Source organism: Manis javanica, chromosome 2 (genome assembly GCF_040802235.1).
Source record: "Manis javanica isolate MJ-LG chromosome 2, MJ_LKY, whole genome shotgun sequence".
Lineage (NCBI taxonomy): Eukaryota > Metazoa > Chordata > Mammalia > Pholidota > Manidae > Manis > Manis javanica.
This window is the reverse complement of record NC_133157.1, coordinates 108,710,027-108,733,220: the sequence shown is the minus strand read 5'-3', so window position 1 is coordinate 108,733,220 and position 23,194 is coordinate 108,710,027. Positions and strand designations below refer to the sequence as shown.

The following is a 23,194-nucleotide window of genomic DNA, read 5'->3' as shown; positions in this document are numbered from 1 at the left end:
TTAGTTCTATAGTTTTTTTTAGTGGAATCTTTAGGGTTTTCCATATAAATATGTCATCTGCAAACAGGGACACTGGAGGTGACATGGTCATCACCAGATCTACCTCTCTCTCTTAGACCTTGTGACTTTAACGTAGGTGCCAGTTTAGTCTTGAATGTTTAGTGTTATTTTTCTCATGTATCTCATTATGAAATTTTCAGTTACTCACTCTGTTTTTATATCATGTACAAAAAATACAGTCTCTAACTTAATGTAGGTTTGTGAAAAGCTGTATGCAGGATTTTTTCCCAGCACCTTCTTGGAGAAGACCTACACCCCTACATACAGGTCTCACAGAAGAGGTTTCTCTTCTTCCCAATATCTGAACAAAAATAATCCTATGGGCTGCTAGCTTAGGTGGACTTTTGGATAAATACCCTGTCCACATGTGTATTAACAGTGAAATGGATTGTAGAGTGGTTGGGAAATTTGTTCACTATATTCTAATTCCAAATAGAAAACACTTTATAATTTTCTTAATATAGCTATGCCTACATTTATCTTTAAAGTTCTTACAAAATAGGGCCTCTACTACCAAATCTGGGACATATAAGTTAGGGTGGAGTGAATGAAAAAATCTTAAATAGGTTTCATTACTTCTAGTGAAAACACTGATGACCTGGATTTCATTAAAAGTAAAAACCTTTGCACTTCATAACACACTACTGAGAAAATGAAGAGATAAGCCAGGCTGGGAAAACATATTTGAAAATCATACACCTGATGAAGGACTTAAGTCTATAATATACATAAAGAACTCTTACAACTCAGTAATTAGAAAACAACCTAATTAAAATGTGGGAAAAGACTTGAAAAGGTGTTTTACCAATTGAGATATAGGAATGGCTAATTAGCACATAAAAAGATAACTCAGTATCATTACTTATTAGAGGAGTACAAATTAACACTACAATGAGATACCATAACTATTAGAATGTTTATAATAAAAAAGGAAAAAACAAGTGGTGAGGATATGCAGAAACTGGAACCCTCATGTGTTACTGGTAAGAATGTAAAATAGTACAGCCACTTTGAAAAACAATTTGACAGTTTCTATACTTTTCTGAGCTTTTCAAAAAGAGATTGCTTTAGGATCCATCTTAAGAAAATCAGCTTCGATTTATACTAGTGCTATATGGAATTTAATTCCAGTGACATACAGAAATATTACTTCTATGTAGCTCTATCCCCCTCTCCCCTCTTGTGGTTATATTGTATCTATTCATGTTACAAACAATACATTTTTATAATGACTGTTTTACCATCTGTAGTAGTTTACTCAACCCAGTATGGCCTTGCTACCATCCACCCCCTTTGTGCTGTTATTGGCAAATACAGTACACATATATTATCTTTCTATACGTTAAAGGTCCAACAATGGCATCATATATCTATTTTATATGATTGCTTTTTAAATCAGTTAAGAAATGGGGGAAAAACATGCATTTATATTGTCCTTTATAATTAACTAATCATCTTTACTCAGTGGTGGGAATGAAAACTAGAATAGCCACTATGAGAAATAGTATGGAATGTCCTCAAGAAATTAAAAATACAACTACCATATTATTCAACAATCTCACTTCTGGGTATAGATCCAAAAAAATAAAATCATTATTTCACAGAGATGATCATAGAAACATTACTCACAACAGTCATGGTATGGGAACAACCTAAGTGGTTGTAAACAGATGAATGGATAAAGAAAATGTGGTAACATGCACAAAATGGAGTATTTTTCAGTGGAATAACAACATTCACCCAAAGAAAAATCTACAACCATAAATCCTACATCTAACAAAGCTATTTTCCAGAGGTGAATGTAAAATAAAAACTCCTCAAGATAAACCAAACAGGTTCTTCAGTCTGAAAGAAAGTGACCCCAGATGGTAATCCAAATCCACATGAAAAAATAAAGAGCATCAGTGAAGGTAATATTCTTAAAAAGTTAAATTTTATACCCTAGCAGTTCCACTTGTAAGGATCTAACCAAAAGAAACAAAAACATATATCTGTACAAAGATTTGTATGCTAATATTCATGTTAGCATTATTAATAACCAAAAATTGGAAAAAAAGTGGAAATGATCCAAATGACCAACTACTAGAGAATGGATAAACAAAATGTGGTATCATCCATACAATCGAGCAATAAAAAGAAATGGATTAACTATATGCTACAACGTGGATGAACTTCAAACAACTTCTGCTGAGTGAAAGAAGCCAGATGCAAAAGCATAAATTGTATACTTATGATTTCATTTATATGTAATTTCCAGAAAAGGAAATTTATACATATAGAAAACAGATCAGTGGTTGATGGAGTTGAGAGAATGGAAGTGGGGAATGATAGAAAATTGAGTTGAAACTTTTTGTGTGATGAAATATGTCTAAAACTGAATTGTGATGATTGTGTAACCTCCAGGTTTACTAAAAAATCACTGAATTGTACACATAAAATGGGTAAATTTTGTATAAATTATACTTTGAATTTTTGTATAACATGAGATCCACTCTCAGCAGATTTTTAAGTATACCATATAACATTAACTACAAGCACAATGTACAGCAGATCTCTAGGACTTACTCAGCTTGCATAACTGCATCCTTAAACCCTTTGAACAGCAACTCATCTTCTCCCCACCCACTAAGCCCCTGGAAACCACCATTCTATTTTTTGCTCCTATGAGTTTGACTAGTTTAGATGACCATGTAAGTGGACTCATGCAGTCTTTGTCTTTTGGTGAACAGGTTATTTCACTTATGTTTTCTAGGTTCATCCACATTCTCAAATATGGCAGAATTTCCTTTTTTATGGCTGAAAAATATTCCATTCCAGATAACCAAAATTTATCCATTCATCTGTGGTGGACATGTAGGGTGTACACATATCTCAATGATTGTGAACATTGCATATAGCTCTTAGAGATCCTGATTTCACTACTTTTTTGCTATAAATCCAGAAGTGGGATTACTGAATCACATAGTAATTCTATTTTTAATATTTTTGAGACATCTTTATACTGTTTTCCATAACGACTGCACCATTTTACATTCCTGCCAAACATGTGCAAGGTTTTCAAGTTCTCTACATCCTTGCAACACGTACTTTTCTGTTTTGCTAGTGGCCATCCTGACAGGTGTGAGGTGATATCTCACTGTGGCTTTGATTTGCATTTCCCTGATGACTAGTGATGTATGTTGAACATATTTTAATGTACCTGTTGACCATCTGTATGTCTTCTCTTGCCCATTTATTTAATCCTTTTTTCTGAAATCAGGAAGTTTGATGTCTCCAGCTTTGCTCTTTCTCAAGATTGCTTTGTATATTTGGGTTCCTTTGTGGTTCCATACAGATTTTAGGCTTGTTTTACTGTTTCTGTAAATGAATAAGGCTTTTAATATAAAACTTTTCAAGGAGAATGAGGTAGGCCTCTATATATTGAAATGGAAGGATTTTAAGGTAAAATATTTTGACTTAAAATTAGTTTTAAAAACCAAGGTAATAAATACATGTACATAGTTAAAAAAAAAAAACAGTACACAAGGACTTACGATGAAAAGCAAAGAAGCAAAGTATTCTATACCCAGAGGCAGTAACTTCTGTTCACAGTTCTTCTGATGGTTATAAGTGCATATTCCTAAGTAACATGCTTTTGGTATATTATAACCTGATTTCAACCTCTTTCTCCCACCTCGTAAATAACTCCTGGTCCAAACTACTTGTCCTTGTATTTGCAAGGACAAATGAAATCGCTCTTACTAGGCCTGCCTTCCAGATTCTACAGTTTCCCTGCCAGTATCTTCTCCACAAAGCAGCTAGAATGACTTTAATCTTACACTCCTTTGCTCAAAATCTCTCAGTGCTTTCCCATCTCACTTAACAGTTAAACTCTAAAATCTTTACCTTGGCCACCAAGGTTCTTTATGGTCTGGTCCTCCACTACCCTGGGTCTCAGTCTTCTGCACTCCCACCCTACTCACTTTTTTGTCAGCCATACTGACCTCTCTGCTGGACTTTGCATACCCCAAAGGGCTATTGTCCCAAAGCCTTTGTCAGTGCTGTTTCCTCTGCTTGGAACACTCTTTCTCAAACATACTTGCTTTGCATCCCTGGTCAAATGCTACCTTTTAGAGGGACTATCTGCAGAGTCCTGTTTTAAGTTGCAATTCCTTTCAGTCTCTTACCTTTTACTCTGCTTTATTTTTCTTCATAGCTCTTGTTACTATTTACAAGTGTTCTTTTACTTTGTATATTCAGATTCTTTCCGTTGTGCTTTTCCACCGTTCTTCAGGGCAGTTGTCTTTGCCTGAGTGTTTACAGCTTAGTTGTAGGCAAATTGGTATTCCAGATCAGTGGGTAGGAAAAGTAAGAGCTCCTATGATGCACATTATCTCTGTTATGTTCCTCTGGGAAGAAATTAGTACCCTAGTAAGAGCAGAGTGTGCAGGGGCTTGGAAGCGCACTGTTGCTGGACAAATGTGTGCCTGACTGCAAGTCTATTACTTGAGAAGGGGAGAATGTATTTTGGAGGACAATCTGCCATAGCCTTCCACAATCTGTTGATTTTAAAATATGAAAAGGTGTTACATGGATCTTACATAATTCATGATCTGGTAAATGTTCACTGTAGAGACAGGTACTATGCTGTGATCACATTTCTTGTGCTACTCAAAGGAGAATGTTCTCAACATCAAATTCTTCTGTCACTTACTCTACATTTTAAATTTGGACTACGCCTCTTTTGGTATTGCTTTGTGCTGTTTGTGGAGTTTCTGGTTGTCTTTTCTTCATATATATGTGTTTTACCAAGTTCTCACACATGGAAGTCACGTAACTCGAAACTCAACCTGACTTGAAAATGGTCAGAGCATCTGAATATACATTTTTCAAAAATACTACCTAGTCTATGAAATCTCCCTTTCTCCCTGCTTCTCTCACACAGACTTCACTCTACTCCAGCGTGGGCTGGCTGCACTCTTGGCCTGCTCTATCCCTGTGGAGCCCTGAGGTTTCTGTCCATTGGGCTGGATCCAGTATTCCATGGGTTCCATGGCTTCCTCTTTTTGCTGTAGTACAATCTCAGGAAACTTTCTAGGAAAGAGTAGGAGTCCTTGACCCATAAATTTACCATCAAACTTGGTGTGTTCTAGACACAGAACTCTTTCCCCTCAGAACTGGGATAGCGTTGTTCCCAGTCTCCCAGAATCTAGTGTTGCTAAGCAATCTGATGTCATTTTGATTTGCCTTACTTTAGAGGTTTCTTACTCCTAAGTTGTAAAGATCTTCTATGTAGACTCAGTGTTCATAAATTTTCCCAGGACCTCTTCCATGTATCCTACCTGACTTTGGAAGGCTCTTACAAATTGGTCTCAGGTGCTTCTACATCTTAGAAAACTTCATTGTTATTATATATTGTGTCTTGTTTTCTCTCACTCACTGGAACTCTTTTTAATTAGATTTTGACCTTTTGGGCTGATTTCCTGTACTTACTATCTTTTTTATAGTATTTAAAAACTGTCTTTTTATTCTGCTCTCTGGGAGATTTTCTTGATGGTAACTTTCAACTATTCTACTTCATATACTTCAACACTATTTTTTTGTTCTGATTCTTTTTTTCATTTCATCTTTTCTTTTGTCCTTTATGAATTCAGTATTTTCTTGACTCTAGATGCTAGAAGGCTGGTATAACAATACCTAAAGAAATCCACTAACAAAACACCACAATTCTCTAATATTCTTAGGTATGTAATGCAAGAACCCTAAATAAATTATTAACAAATCAAACCCAGCTAGTTATCAAAATAATAATATTATAAGACCAAGTTTATCTTGGAAACAAAGAAGGAACCACAATAATACAGTCAGCTCATTAGGTCATATAAGAAATGTATTATGACCACATCAAGTGATGTTAAAAAAACATTGTTAAAATTTCACCTCTGTTCCTGAACACAACTGTTAATAAATTAGATTTGGAAAAATTAAATTGAAGAAAATTTCTCTAGCATTGTAATTTCTCTCCCATATCAGTGACTAATATTAAAATTAATGTCGGCAGTGTCTTGTTTCCCAGGCCGCCTTCACCACAAGTAACAGATTGTATATCAATGATACCTTAACAAAAATAAATAAAAAAATTAATGTCAAATACTAGATTTTATTAAAATGTTGAGCAAAAAATTTACACTAATCACTATTTCTGTAATATAACATTTCTCTGGACTTGCTGGCTAATGCAATCAAATAAGCTAACAAAATAAGACAAACTGGAAAAGTGTTATTTCTGGAAGACAGGACTGTCTAAAAATTCTAATAAATGAACACAAACTCTATTTGAAATAAGACCAATGAAGAGGCAAGTTACAAAAATCATCTACAGCACTTTTCACTTATTGGATGGGCAATGATAAACAAATAATGAGGTTCAGTGTTTATGAGACCATGAGGAAATGGCCTTTCTCACATACTACCAGTGGCAAGGTATGTTGTTATAGTCCCTCTGGAGGCCAGTTTTAGAGACATCAAAGGTTCTAAAAACATCCATATTTTTGAACCAAGCAGCTCTACTTACAGAAATACAAGCAAAGAAAACAGATGTATGTGCAAACATGAATGAAAAATGAAAATACATTCTCAGTAAGGCAACAAACAAGGAAGAAATCTGAATGACAATCAGTAGGATGCTCCTTAGTTATAGCGAGACAGTGTGGATTATTCTTTAAGCATTTAGAAAAATGATGTGGATCTTATTTATTAGCACGGAAAGTAGTTCATGTTTCATAACAAAGTGAAAAGGGCAGGATACAGATTAATACTGTTAAAACTTTGCATAGTCTTATGCCCATATAGAAAGACTAAAGTCTAGAATGGTATGTAACCAAATGTTTATATAAATCATTTTTAATTAGGGTTTAGAAATAATTTTTTACTTGAGTGTATAATTTTTTTAAAGTTTCCCTATGAATGTAGTTTTACCAAAAAGGTCTAATAGTGAAAGTCTGTAAATACATTTTAAAGTGTCATTCATACATACAGCAACAAAATAGCATTAAATAGTAATAAGAACACATTAGTTGAAGAATCAAAACATCTGGTGTTGTCCCAACTCCACTAATATTTGTGTCATCTTGAACAAATGTCTTAGCAGTTGACTCCAACTGTAAAATGGGGATAAATAATGGTTGCCTATCTACATTACAATGCTGTTGTGTGGACCAAGTAGAATAACATGTATTTAAGCATCTTGAAAAATATAAAATACTATGAAAAGGAGTGACAGAATAATCAATACTATCACTTAAAGCAGTTAAAAATGTTGGTTTGATTTCTTAACTGATTTTTACAATGTTATTCTTATCTAGTGAATATATAATTTATAATCCTGTCCTATGTGTGTGATTTTGGTCAATGTTGAGACACAAATGCTGACATGAACATAAACCTATAAACCTCTGGCCAAGAATCCATATAATACATAGCAAAACTCCAACCAGGCCAATGGACAGATTAAGTAATTCTACAGTTTTCTCTAATGGACAGTAAAAGGTCCTACTACCTTAAAATAACACTCTGCCTTCTTTTTTCACACATTCACGTTGCCTGAAATTCTTCCACTCCTCATTCATATGTTTGGGATAAGAAACCGAAGGCTCCTGTTTAAAATAGAAGTGTGTGTGTATGTGTGTGTGCATGCATGTGCACGCGAGAGGTTTGGTAACACGTTCAATTGTCGTCTATTAATATCTGAAAATTGGTTATTAGATTATCCAGTGACTCATCTAGCAAGAAGAATGGGTTAAAAGACCCATTCCTTTCTAAAGCTTAAATGTCTGTAAAGGTCAGGAGGCTGATGTGAGAGCAGAAGGGAGGGAGTGGAGTGTGAGATCAGGCTCAGGCCAAGAGGACCACATCACAGGGCACCTGAGGAGGACTGAAGGGCAGATGAAGAGGAGTTCTTGTCATCTCTACACCTTGTGTAGGACCAGGGGACCCTGAAAGCAATAGCACCAATATATTTGACAAAACAACTGCTGTATATCCATCCATTTGCTGATAAACTATAAGGTTTATTTTCTATTGAACAACCCACTTAAATTATTTTGCAATAATTGCCATAACAACATAAAAACTCCCCCCAATAGGAATCTCCCCTATCCTCTCTAGTTGTAGCTATATAACTCCAACTGGGAATTTTTTTTATTGGCTCCCTTTCTTTTCACTCACCAATGGGGATCCTTATCTAGCTATACACCTCTTACCTCACAGCTAATTTTGAGTCTGTAAATTTCTCCACCTGTCTTGTTTTGTTGCCTACCTGGGCCTTTTCCAAGCAGGCAGAAAGTCTCCAATTGGTCTTTTATCACACCCAGAATGCAGGAGATTAGTGCTCAGGAGAAAGGCAGAATCAGTTTACATCCTTTCAGGCAAGAGTAATACTACTTCACTAGCCAGAAATCTAAGGCTCCCTGACCTGACCTTAATTTAGGAAATCTGCAGTTAATAATCACATTAGAGTTGCTTTTACATGCCAGACAGTTTTTGTTTCCTCTGCTGTTTTTACAACTTGAGTGTCCTCTGTGGTTACTAAAATTGTTTGCTGAAGGGCTCATATTAACATTTAAAACACTTAGTCTATAATAAAGTATATCAGAGTTAAAATACACTTTCCATTAATTTTTTACAAAGCTAATACCATGCTTGTATTTATCCAGAATAGACTTCAGCAATTTAACTTGTTAATTATGACAATACACTGAAAACACCTTTCTTAAGTAAAGAATAAAATGGGTTTTTCGCTGTAATCTGTCAACCCAAATAAAGAACATACAAATCCCACCTTGGGCACGTTCTGGCCCGTTCCCCCAAAGAGGTCAATTGTTGTAGGAAAGGGAATTAAGCCTGAGGCTGCAATTTTAGCAAAGAAAACAGGTCAAAGCACAGATGTGCAGAGCTGCGGGGGGACTGGTCAGGATGCAGAGGTTCTGATGACAGCAAACTGAAATTGGTTTCATTGTCATAATCAAATAGTTACTGAAAACAAATCTAATTAACGCCATAAGCCAAGAAGTATAAGTGATCCTCTGAAGTGCGGTTAACGTTCACTTCCCGTTCTACTAAAGGAGCTGTAGCAGCTCAACACCCTTCAACTGCTTCAATGTAATCTACTGTGTCCACTAATATGAGTTGTATCTTCAGACACCAGTCCTCCTTTAGACGGAGACAGTGATCTACTGTGTGTGTGTATACATACATACATGCATACGTACGTACACACACATACTGACATAGAAGGAAAGTTACAATGTTGTTTAGTGCCAAAAAGGTTTAGGTTCACTAAATATTTTTTTCCTAAGTACTTTTGGTATTATGAAAATAGAACTAATACTTGGAGGTGAAAAAAAGTCTTCAAGTCATGTTTGCTACTTCCATGATAAAAGTAAAAAATATTACAGAGCTGGAAGCAGTCTCCCTTGGGGATGTCTAGAAGAAAAAAAATGGAAACATATGGGATGAATTTGCAAAAAGTTTGAAAAGATGTCTTGCCTATGCCAAGGCTGAACTAAGACTGTTCTTGTAAATTATGCAGAGACTTTCTAGACCTTTGACACTAACCAGCCAACTCCAGGCTCTGTTGCTTACATCCTGTATATTTTTAGCATTTAAACTTTCACCTTCCTTCTCTTCAAAATACAGATAAAATATTTATCCAGATTTTAATGACAACAAATTTATTTAAAATATTGCTCTACTCAATTTCTTACCTGCTTTTGGCTTTATTAAGTGTAAGGTCTCATAGAAATATTAAAAGTTAAAAGCAGTGCTGTTTATAAAGGAAACACTAAATTAGTGAACGATTCTTACTTAAACAAAAAATCTTGGGTCCTTTTAAGCCAATGTTTGTTTTATAACTTACAAAAAATTATTTTAGTAAATATGAGTAAGATAACCATTATATTAAAAATAGTTGTACAATTAGAGGGTCATAGTACTTAAAATATCAATAACCATGGACTATCTTTAATTTGGTCAGATATTTCCTAATTAAGTCACTATTTACTTATCTTTTACAAACAACCTTAAACAAGAAAATAAAATGCACATCCCAGTGACATTCTTAGCAGATGGAAAGGTATTCTGGTTCTCCTCCAGGCACCTAAGATACTTGGTCTCATGAAACAGAATAAAAAAACTATATTGTAAGATACAAGAGCTATTTTTCCACATGATCATTCTTTAACTCTGAAGCCAAAATAATGCAAAATATCTTATAAAAACTCAAATAAGTAGTCTTTCAATGTGATTTTAAAAAGACCTATGTGGTAGTAAAAACATTCATATATATAATTTAAAACCCTCAAAGCTGCTCCTATAACCAACAAGAAAAAGAAAAAAAACTGACAGTAATATGTTTTGTAAATTTGTTTCTAAAATTAAAAGTGGAAGTTTACTATGAAAAATAAAATAACTTGTAGCATTTTTGTGACAAACTGTTCTTTCTTTTTTTTTTTGGTAGTTTGTTTATTCATCATTTTGTAGGGTTTTTAAAATTGTTACTATTTCTCTCAATTTCAAGTAAATATTTACTGAGTATTTTGTACATGTTAGATGCTGTGGTGAGTACTTTTTTAAGACTCTCTGTCTTAAATTTCCTGAATAAAAGTACCAAAAGTGTTAAATCTAAAACTCTCTAGGTAAATACTTTGTCTTTTAAATGGTAGGTATAGTCAGTCACTCATATATTTACATACATAAATATATATAAAAATATATTCACATACATAAATATATATAATTTTTTTTTTGTTAAACAACTTGTCAGAATAGATGGTAGGTATCATCCTTGAAATAAAAACACAAACATTGAAGGTGCATTTGTTCATTTAATTAATGCAAACCACCTGTCTAAATACCTATTGCAATCTGTATTTCCATGTTAAAAAGATACAGCTGAAATATAATTTCTCTAATTCTGATCAGTCTGAGAATTATTTTTTCCACTGCTAACAGGGTCACTCTAAACACAAAAACTAGCATTGTTTTTCTGATTAGGTTACAGTAGCTTAAGTCTCTAAACACTAGAATTCCTCACACAGCTGTTAATTGTGGACCAGGGGACTGGCTGACATCTGCTTCTTGGTTATTTCATTAATGGTTCACTTCCAGGTCCTAAAAGGATTGTAGCCTTTCTCCAAAGATAATGTCGATGCATCTATGTCTGCCTTCTACATAGCTGGCTTGTTCTGGGTTGTCACTCTCCACACAATGCAAATCTCAGTGAACTCACATCTGTCACCGATCGACCCAATTCGTGGGCAATCTTTTCCCATCGACCTGGGGTCCCTCCTGGGAACTTAACCATACTTCTTGTCAGCTGGCTGAGGTCCTCTTCTGTCCATTCAGGTGCCTGCAAAACATTACAGAAAAAAAAGATAATTTAGGGAATGTTTGCCAAAACATCTAGTAAGTCTGTACAACTAGCTATTGCAATATGATTCTGGAAAAGCAATGTTTACATGTATCCAACAGTTTAGATAAAGGTTTGAGTTCCCTATTTAACATTAGAATGCAAAGCTCCAGCAGCCTTTTAAATGTTCCTATGTATACCAAATAATAAAACAGAAATATTGTGAGGCCAGACTTGTGAAGACATTTGAAAAAAATAAAAGACCATTCAATTTTGCACTGAAGTGAGAAGCCATCCTCAAAGCCTGTGGGATGCATAGTGTGAGCTGGCTGCTCACATGCCTCACATAAAGTTACTATAAAGGGTCTTGAAATTTTAAGAAAAACTAGAGAAAGCAAAAAACCTTTAAGTATAATGAAAATGTGAACAAGAAAATGTACTGGTTTAGAATAAAAAATGAGACAGACATTTTTGTTCATCAGGTAGAATTAAGTAACTAATTCTAAAAATCATGTACTTTTTAAGTTTAATCTGATAAAATTCTAGCACTTTATAAAAATTGGGAACAGAATTAAAATTAGAAATTGCTGCAACCAAGAGTTAAACCATCAAGTCCATGAAAAGCAACATGTCATTTTTGAGAAGGTAAAACTTCAAAATTGATCAAATGATTACACTGAATAATAAAATACCTTAAAGATTACAGAATCTCTATTGCAAAAGCAAAATTGTCTGCATTTTATTCAGCACTACCACTTAATCAAACCCAAAGCTGAGCAATGCAAAAGAAACTTAATCAAATAACAAATAACTATGTTACAATTATTATATGTTACATTTTAGCATTAAACTATTTTCTATCAGAGTATTAAACAATACTCTAAGAGTCAGCAGAGATGGAGGAAGCCCACCTTATTTTCCTTTAATTAAAAAGAAGAAAAAAAGAAAAAGAGACAAATACCTTTGAGACAAATACCTTTTCTAATCACCATTTCCGATAATGAACAGGCATACATCAGGCCGTTTGCATTACGGAACCATCAGCACAGAACAACAGTCAGAGGTGAGTGACCCCAGGGACTATCTCCACAGCTACAGCAAAGCTGCTCCCTGACACTAATCCTCCCTGTCATTCTCCCACTGTGCTCTAACCACACTGACATCCGCTTGCCTCACTGCAAGCTTAACGGGGCCCTTCCTGACTTTTTACTGTCTCCCCCAATCAATGGTTCGAGCGTGCTCTTTTCACCATGTCCAAATGGCAGCTTCACTCATAATCAAAGTGCACTGCCCCTGTAAAAGGGCTTTCCGAAAGGCTCTCCCATTTGCATTCATTTGCAAAGCAAACTACTTTTATTCACTTTGTTCTGCTATCAAGAATGTTCCCTGAAGCAGATAAATTGGCATAAATACAACCTGCCACTTAGGAGTCAGTAAATAATAGGCAATAGTAGGATTTTATCAATCATTCTATTTTGTATCCACTAAAAGCTGAAAGCCCCAAACATATTCATCAGTACAACCCATACAATACACACATAAATTCACTTCTATGAAAAGGTAGCCTATGTAGGGTATGGTCAGATTTTCTTTGATGTTTAATGAATATCAGATAATTTAAAAATTTATACTGAAGGATTTTCTTTTTGCTTATTTTTACTTTATTTAGGAGGAAAAGTATTCAAATATTTAGATGGATGTTCAAGGAAGTATTTGTATTGCTACAAAGCTGAAACTTTAATAACTATACCAGTTGGCTTCAGAAATGCAAGTCTTAGTATGATGTGCATTAAGTTGTCTCTGGCCCAGAGATAGTCTTCAAAATATATAGTATATCAATATAATTTCACACTAAGTCAAATCATCTTATTTCTGTATTAGTTATACACATTTTTGGAGCAAACATAATTGTCTAAAATGTCAATAACAAGCCACTGTTTCACACAGTAACATTCTTTAATTCCCTTTTATAATAGATTGGTTTTCCAAGTATGCTGCATGTATGAGAAATGAACATTAAAAGTCAATCTCACTTTAATTCCTTGTTAATAAAACGAGTCTGAAAGTACAGTGCCACATTTTGTCTGGGAATGAAAAATTTTAAATAAAATATTTGGACTGATACTTGAAACATTACTGACAGTATTTTCGTTTAGTTTCAGTTATTTCATGACCGTGACTTTTATTATTTTAAAAAATTAGATCAATAATAACTAGGGTCATAATCTGAAATCTTTGAGAATCTTTTTAGAAATTCATTCTTTTCTCTCCTACTGCTGTAAGCACTGGTGAATGTGTAATTCCTCAGCAATAGTTAGTTGCGCCTTTAGAAGCAACAGAGCCTCCTGTGATCCAGCGACCAGAGCAGCCATGAGGGCGGCCAGGGTGTGAATGTATTCTCCCTGTTCTACTCCAGGGCCACTGTAGCTGTGAAAGTCAAATGAATGCATAAGCAGACTGCTTTGCCACTTAAAACCATGTCCAATATTACTGAGACTCTGGGCCAAAAATTCATCTCTCCAGTAAAGTAATGGGAGATGCCACATGGTGTGGGGACAGCTGCTGTCACTACACAAGCATTCCCAATTTTGCATCAGAAAAGCCCCACTCTGGGAATAAATCTCCATACTGACTACAAAACAAAAAGTAGGTTTTCAAATTACTCAATATTTTTATGTAATGACCCAAAAATTTATCTACTGAAGTAAGAATGGATATGAAAATTTTAATTGTATTCCCAAATAATGTCCCTGTAGGGTAGATTTTTGTCATAAAACCAGCTATGTTCAAAGATTTGGTGCCTTTGAAGCCTTACTGTTCTTGGGGGACTGGAGTGGGAGACTGTAGGGAAAGCGTACTGTACTTTTTAAAGTAACTGATATACACATTTCCCTTCACAGCTTTAGACCATAAAATGTTAATTACAAAATATCATGCAACTTATTTGGTAATGACAACTTATGGGAAATTAAAAGAAAAAATTTAAATATACTTATTGTATCTTCATTCTGCAGTGACAGAAGGTCCATTTTCTATCAAATGAATAGACACTGAAACTCCCTGATGAACAATATTTATATTGAAATGGGCTATTAATGATCATTATTTATATAATTACCTAAGTTACACATTTGGATATCAACAATTTTTAATAGATTCAGTTCAAGTCCTAAGTTCTCAGAAATTTTATCAAAGAAATAATATCCCCACATAGCATCACCCAGTTAAAATATCAGATGTATAGCTAATAATGTGGATAAACTAATAATCTAATAGGTTACCCTCTAATTCTATGTTCTATACTGACTGTGGTTTAGAATGTGCATTTGGCTTTCAGCTATACAATTTTCCTTTCCAGTTTAAAAGCTGAGCAGTTAAGTGCCTTGACTATATATATATATATATATATATATATATATATATATATGTGTGTGTGTGTGTGTGTGTGTGTGTGTGGATAAGCTATCTGTAAAAACAAAACAAAACAAAATTAAGAACCACCTCAAGCGTCTGTTCACTTTTAGGGAGAGAAACTCTCCTTTGAAGAAAGGCTTGTACCTCATCCCCAACTATAGTTCCAATGTTGTGACTCTTTAGCAGCAACCTCCACTTCATGCTGTGCTCAAGACGGCCCCTGCGTCTGTGGGTTAGCGACTTTGGCAGAAAGAGAGGCCTTCTCTGCACCAGTCATCCTAAAGTGTGGTCTATGGGCTGGCGCCAACCAGCAATTCATCACCCATTTGTGGGAAACTAAAGCTCAAAAACTTAGAGTAACAGTTAGAAATTCACAATAATTTCATACTGCTGCAACCACCAAGTAGGTGAACAGTGAATTCTTCTTCTAAAAAGAAGATAAACCATTTGGGGTGTTGTCAAACTAGAATGGTGGGTCACATGAAGTGAATGCAAGCTACATTCTTGTGAGGCACAACAGGACTAAGACTGATTAGCAGAAATGAAAAAATTTTAAACCTGGTCCTTTACTACAGATAGTTGGAGAAACACTACTCAAGATGATGCATATAGTTCAAATTCATTTTTACCTCATTTTTGGGAGGCAACAGTACATGAATCCCCCTTGAGAAACTGACACAAAGATGTTTGTGTTCATCCAAAAAAATATTTTCAAGAACATTTTATGACACTGAGTGTTGTGGTGACTTGGTACACAGTAGAAGAAAACTACAGGAAGACTACTCCAGACCTTGGAAATAGCAAACTGCAAAGGCTTAGAGGAGGGAGCCTGTCTGACATTTGAAGCACAGCTAGATGATGAGGGTGACTGGAATAAAGCAAGCAAAGGGGGCAGGGGGAGGAATAGATACCAGGAGGTAAGGAGGTGAAATCACATACAGGCTGAGGTCAATGCAAGGACTTTGGTTCATTTACGCCCCATGATACATAAAGCTATTGGATTAAGGTATTATTAATATATATTCTTATGAAGGTTTCACATGAAAATGTGGTTACTACATTCACCAATATTAGTGAGTTCCCCCCCTATACCCCATGGCAGTCACTGTCCATCAGTGTAGTAAGATGCCACAGAGTCACTACTTGTCTTCTCTTGTGCTACACTGTCTTCCCCATGATCGACCCCACACCATGCGTTCTAATCATAATAACCCTCAATCCCCTTCTTTCTCCCTCCCTACCCACCCTCCCCTACCCCTCCCCTTTGGTAATCACTAGTCCCTTCTTGGACTCTGTGAGTCTGCCACTGTTTTGTTCCTTCAGTTTTGCTTCATTGTTATACTCCACAAATGAGGGAAATCATTTGGTATTTGTCCTTCTCCACCTGGCTTATTTCACTGAGCATAATATCCTCCAGCTCTATCCATGTTGTTGCAAATGGTAGGATATGTTTTCTTACAGCTGAATAATATTCCATTGTGTATATGTACCACATCTTCTTTATCCATTCACCTACTGATGGATACTTAGGTTGCTTCCATATCTTGGCTATTGTAAATGGTGCTGCAATAAACATAGGGGTGCATATATCTTTTGATTCTGAGAACTTGTGTTCTTTGGGTAAATTACTAGACTGGAATTCCCAGGTCAAATAGTATTTCTATTTTTAGTTTTTTGACACTAAGTGTTGTGGTGACTTGGTACACAGTAAAAGGTGACTACAGGAAGACTACTCCAGACCTTGGAAACAGCAAACTGCAAACTAGCTTACATTCTCACCAGCAGTGTAGGAAGGTTTATTGGAGGTTTTGATTGAAATATAATGAACATACATTATTTTAGTTTCAGATGTACAACATAATGATTTCATATGTCTTAATTATGAAATGATATCAGAGTAAGTCTACTTAACATGTGTCACCATATAAGTAACAGAAATATTTTTGGGGGATGACAACTTTTAGGATTTATTAGTAACTTTCAAGTATGTAATACAGTATTATTTGCTATAGTTTCTATGGTGTAATATTGTATCTCCATGACTTGTTTATTTTTATTTATTTATTTACTTATTATTATGTTATCATTAATCTACAATTACATGAAGAACATTATGTTTACTAGGCTCCCCCTTCACCAGCTTCCCCCACACCCTATTACAGTCACGGTTTATCAGTGTAGTAAGATGCTGTAGAATCACTACTTCTCTTCACTGTGTTGCACAGCCCTCCCCAAGCCCCCCTCACATGCTAATTATACATGCTAATCATAATACCCCTTTTTTTCCCCCTTGCCCTTATCCCTCCCTCCCTCCCTAGCCCCTTTCCCTTTGGTAACTGTTAGTCCATTCTTGGGTTCTGTGATTCTGCTGCTGTTTTGTTCCTTCAGTTTTTCCTTTGTTCTTTATTCCACATATGACTGAAATAATTTGGTACTTGTCTTTCTCTGCCTGGCTTATTTCACTAAGCATAATACCCTCTAGCTCCATCCATGTTGTTGCAAATGGTAGGATTTGTTTTCTTCTTATGGCTGAATAATATTCCATTGTGTATATGTACCACATCTTTATCCATTCATCTACTGATGGACATTTAGGTTGCTTCCATTTCTTGGCTATTGTAAATAGTGCTGCGATAAACATAGGGGTGCATCTGTCTTTTTCAAACTGGGCTGCTGCATTCTTAGGGCAAATTCCTAGAAGTGGAATTCCTGGGTCAAATGGTATATCTATTTTGAGCTTTTTGAGGAACCTCCATACTACTTTCCACAATGGTCAAACTAATTTACATTCCCACCAGCAGTGTAGGAGGGTTCCCCTTTCTCCACAACCTTGCCAACATGTGTTGTTGTCTTTTGGATGGTGGAGATCCTTACTGGTGTGAGGTGATACCTCATTGTGGTTTTAATTTGCATTTCTCTGATGACTAGCGATGTGGAGCATCTTTTCATGTGTCTGTTGGCCATCTGAATTTCTTCTTTGGAGAACTGTCTGTTCAGCTCCTTTGCCCATTTTTTAATTGGATTATTTGCTTTTTGTTTGTTGAGGTGCATGAGCTGTTTATATATTTTGGATGTTAAACCTTTATCGGATCTGTCATTTATGAATATATTCTCCCATACTGTAGGGTACCTTTTTGTTCTATTGATGGTGTCCTTTGCTGTACAGAAGCTTTTCAGCTTGATACAGTCCCACCTGTTCATTTTTTCTTTTGTTTCCCTTGCCCCAGGAGATATGTTCATGAAGAAGTCGCTCATGTTTATGTCCTAGAGATTTTTGCCTATGTTTTTTTCTAGGAGTTTTATGGTTTCATGACTTACATTCAGGTCTTTGATCCATTTCGAATTTACTTTTGTGTATGGGGTTAGGCAGTGATCCAGTTTCATTCTCTTAAATGTAGCTGTCCAGTTTTGCCAGCACCATCTGTTGAAGAGACTGTCATTTCACCATTGTATGTCCATGGTTCCTTTATCGTATATTAATTGACCATATATGTTTGGGTTAATGTCTGGAGTCTCTAGTCTGTTCCACTGGTCTGTGGCTCTGTTCTTGTGCCAGTACCAAATTGTCTTGATTACTGTGGCTTTGTAGTAGAGCTTGAAGTTGGGGAGTGAGATACCCCCACTTTATTCTTCCTTCTCAGGATTGCTTTGGCTATTTGGGGTCTTTGGTGTTTCCATATGAATTTTTTAACTATTTGTCCCAGTTCCTTGAAGAATGTTGTTGGTAATTTGATAGGGATTGCATCAAGTCTGTATATTGCTTTGGGCAGGAGGCCATTTTGACAATATTAATTCTTCCTAGCCAAGAGCAGGAGATGAGTTTCCATTTGTTAGTGTCCTCTTTAATTTCTCTTAAGAGTGTCTTGTAGTTTTCAGGGTATAGGTCTTTCACTTCTTTGGTTAGGTTTATTCCTAGGTATTTTATTCTTTTTGATGCAATTGTGAATGGAATTGTTTTCCTGATTTCTCTATTAGTTCATTGTTAGTGTATAGGAAAGCCACAGATTTCTGTGTGTTAATTTTGTATCCTCCAACTTTGCTGTATTCCAATATCAGTTCTAGTAGTTTTGGAGTGGAGTCTTTAGGGTTTATTATGTACAGTATCATGTCATCTGCAAACAGTGACAGTTTAACTTCTTCTTTACCAATTTGGATTGGTTGCGTTTCTTTGTTTTGTATAATTGCCGTGGCTAGGACCTCCAGTACTATGTTGAATAACAGTGGGGAGTGTGGGCATTCCTGTCTTGTTCCTGATCTCAGAGGAAAAGCTTTCAGCTTCTCACTGGTTCAGTATGATGTTGGCTGTGGGCTTATCATATCTGGCCTTTATTATGTTGAGGTACTTGCCCTCTATACCCATTTTGTTGAGAGTTTTTATCATGAATGGATGTTGAATTTTGTCGAATGCTTTTTCAGCTTCTATGGAGATGATCATGTGGTTTTTATCTTTCTTTTTGTCTATGTGGTGGATGATGTTGATGGATTTTCGAATGTTGTACCATCCTTGCATCCCTGGGATGAATCCCTCTTGGTCATGGTATATGACTTGTTTACTTTATAATTCGAAGTTTGAAGCTTTGACTCCCTTCATCCATTTGCCCACCATCACTGCCCCTGGTAATGACCAATCTGTTGTCTGTATGGGCTTTTTTTTTTTTTTTAGATTTCACATATAAATAAGATAATGTGGTATCTATCTTTCTCTGTCTTAGTTTACTTAGCATAATGCCTTCTGAAGATCCAGCCATACTGCAAATGGCAAGACAGCCTTCTTTTTTATTGCTGAGTAATACTGTCATATGTATATGACACATTTTCTTTATCCTTCATCCATCAATGGACAAAGATTGTTTTCATATTGGTGACTGTAAATAATGCTGCAATGAACACAGGGTGTGAAAATCTTTTCAAATTACTGTTTTCCTTTTCTTCTGATAGGTACCCAAGAAGTGGAACTGCTGGGTCACATGGTAGTTCTAGTTTTAATTATTTGAGGAATCTCCATACTGTTTTCCATAGAGGCTGCACTAATTTATATTCCCACCAATACTGCACAAGGGTTCCCTTTTCTTCATATCCTCTCCAGCATTTGTTATTTCTTGTCTTTTGGACAGTAGCCATTCTGATATGTATAAGGTGATAACTCATTGTGGTTTTGATTTTATTTTCCTGATGACTAGTGATGTCAGACACCTTCTCATGTACCTGTTGGCTGTAGTGTGTCTTCTTTGGAAAAATGTCTTCTTACATCCTTTACACATTTTTTTAATTGGGTTGTTTTTTTTTCATACTGAGCTGTATGAATTCCTCTTGCTGTGCAGACACTCTTTAGTTTGATGTTCTGCCACTTGCTTACTTTTGCTTTTGCTGACTTTCTTTCTGGTGTCAAATCCAAAAAATCATTGCCAAGACCAATGTCAAGATGCTGAGTGCTTGTTTTCTTCCAGGAGTTTTATAGTTTCAGGATTTGCATTCAGGTCTTTAATCCACCAGAGTTAATTTTTGAGAATGTGGTAAGACAAGTGGTCCAGTTTCCCCAGGACCATTTCCCCATTGTACGTTCTTGCCTCCTTTGTTGTAAATTAAGGACCACATATGCATGGGTTTAATTCTGAGCTTTCTATTCTTTTCCACAGATCTATGTCTATTTTTATGCCAATAGCATACTTTGTTGATTACTATAGCTTTATAACGGAATTAGAAATCAAGGAGCATGATGACTCCAGCTTTATCGTTCCTCAAGATTGCCTTGGCTATTCAGGGTCCTTGTGGTTCCATACAAATTTTAGAATTGTTTGTTCCAGTTCTGTAAGAAATGCTGTTGAAATTTTGATAGGGGTTGTACTGAATCTGAATATTGCTATGGGAATTTTAACAATTCTTCAAATCCATAAGGATCAAATATTTTTCCATTTATTTGTGTCATCCTCAATTTCTTTCATCAATGTCTTACAGTTGTCAGTATACAGGTATTTCACCCCCTTGGTTACATTTATTCCTAGGTAATTTATTATTATTTTTTTGGGCATTTGCAAATGGGATTTTCCTGGGAGGACTTCCCCCCTTTAGTTGTTGTGTGCTTATTTTGTTTGTTGAGAAGGGTATACTTACAAAGCTATGGCTGAAGGGGGACCGGGGACCACAAGAACCACTGCACTGGTAGTCCTGCCAGCTAGTCTGGAAGAGAAGACTCTTGAAGAGTCTTACAAGGTAGCAGTGAAATCAGGTGGAGGGACAGAGCTGGCCCAAGACAACCATATCCAGAAGCACACCTGAGATTGGCATCAATTTCTAATTAAGCTTGTGATAATTCACTACACAGGCCCAACATTTGGGTGATATGGAGTCATATGGGGATGTCATAAAAATGTCTCAAGTCTTAAATGGCGGTACTCATCTTTGTAATTTTTCTAGGAAGAGAATATTGTTTTTGATTTGCTATTTGGGGGTACCCTTTCTTAACTGGGGTTCCTTATCTAAACCATAAAACAAAAAATTGAGTTGATTGTGTTTTTTTCAAGTCTCCGAAGGATAGTATATAACTAGCATAGGAGAGAAGTTAATTCTTTACATACAATAGATATATAGGGCATTTGGGGCATAATTCCCTGCTTGAGACATGCAAGAGAATAGTTCCAGGGGGTGTACATAATTAAAATATTAGACTGGCATTCCTTACACAATTTTTCAATAAAGCTTGCCTATTTTTATTCCTTTCCTTAGAATACTGTAAAATAACAAATTCAGGTTGGGGAAAGAGATCTGGAGGGGTATGGTATGTCTAGCTAGTCTATCATCTGGTACTCCTGTCCCACCACATACCTTTAATTCCTGAGCTTTTCTCAGCTTTTGTGACATGGGCCACTTCCTCCCTCTGCAAGGACAAGGTGGGGAAAGCTAAGACCTAAGTAGCTACTAATTATTCATTGCTTCCCATTCTAAAGTTTAACATTCCCTGTCTGCTATAATTGTCTCTTCTATTCTTTGTTCTAGGGTTTATGCCTTTTTAATTCCTTTATCATCATTTTATGGGGATTCAGAAAGGAGTAATGACAAACAAATGTGATCAAGGTGATACAGTTACCAAGAATATGATTCCTTGTGGAAAAATTTGTGAGGTCTTATTTAAAACTGTGATCTGCACATTATTCAAATTGTAAGCTAAAGAGTATGTATTAGAATAATCTATTCATGATAATTTAATGTTGTAACAAATAGCTGACTCCCTTTTATGATATTTATTTTCTGAAAGCTTCGAAGTCTCACTCTTGCCTCTTCCCTTCTGCCTGACACCTGGGCAAGCTGGAAGACTTGCCCCGAAAGCTTGGGAGACTGGAACTTTGCAAGCTTCTACCCAAGTGTGACGACCCTGGCCCCAACCCCACTCCAACCACAACAGAAAAATCCCAAGCCAGTCTCCTTTTCCTGCCCTCTCAATTTTTGAGCTAACATGAAGACTACTCTGTTTTCCCTAGAGAGCCTTATTATAAGGCTTTTTGTATTCTCTTGGGATGTGTATATGTATCATGAGTTTTGATTATGAGCCAAATTTTGGGTGAGGGCAAGTCCATCCTGTCCCTGTAATGTGGCCACAACAACTGGAATAGGGAGTAGGATGTCTAGAGGTGGACCACCACCACTGGTGGTCTTTCTTCTCTTGCTTTGGGTTGTTAACTGGCTCTGCTGCTTGGTGCTGCAATTGCTGTTTTACCCAGCCTCTGTTAGACTTAACCAACTTGATTTGGAAGTTGCAATAACTGGTGTTTAGGGAGTGGATTAGGGGAGTGGGGCCCCCTTGCAGTGGCCTTGGCCTGTGTGTCTCAGTCCAGACTCGTCTATGTGTCTTAGATTTGAATTGTGTTTCTTGATTCCAGTATAAGCCATGACTGATGCTAGACTCAGGGGAAGGACTCATCCTGTGGTCCACCACCTGCTGTGTGTCTCGATTGGGTGTTGGCCCCCATTCTAGAGGCCTCAGGGGAAAGACCTCCAGGCCCACTGGGTGGTCACCTGTGTGGGGGAACAGCAGTCACTAGCTGAAGAGCTGAACTGCTGAGATTCATACTCCTAAAGGCAAATGTCTCACTGGGACCCCCTACAAAATGTGTTTGCAGCTTCTGCTGCTTACATCTCTGTTGCAAAAAAGATCTGAATCCTCAGGCTTACAGGGAATCCATGGCCTCCCATTGGCATAGTCAAGGCATTAATTCAACTGCTGTCATGAGAAAGATCCTAATCCTGATGATACTGATTTGAGGTTCTCCAGAAAAAGTTACAAATTATGAGCAGTGTAGAGAAGACCTCCCTGAAGTATGTCCATTAATTACCATCATT

The 23,194-nt window shown here is 36.2% G+C and overlaps 1 protein-coding gene across 1 annotated transcript in view; it reads right to left on the bottom strand.

Moving 5' to 3' along the window:
• DNAJC1 (DnaJ heat shock protein family (Hsp40) member C1) overlaps positions 1-23,194 on the bottom strand; it is a 241,607-nt gene that overhangs the window by 14,612 nt on the left and 203,801 nt on the right. Inside the window, exon 9 of the mRNA XM_037006008.2 lies at positions 11,327-11,446. Coding sequence (XP_036861903.2) covers positions 11,327-11,446 — 120 coding nt within the window. The remainder of the gene's footprint in view (positions 1-11,326; positions 11,447-23,194) is intronic.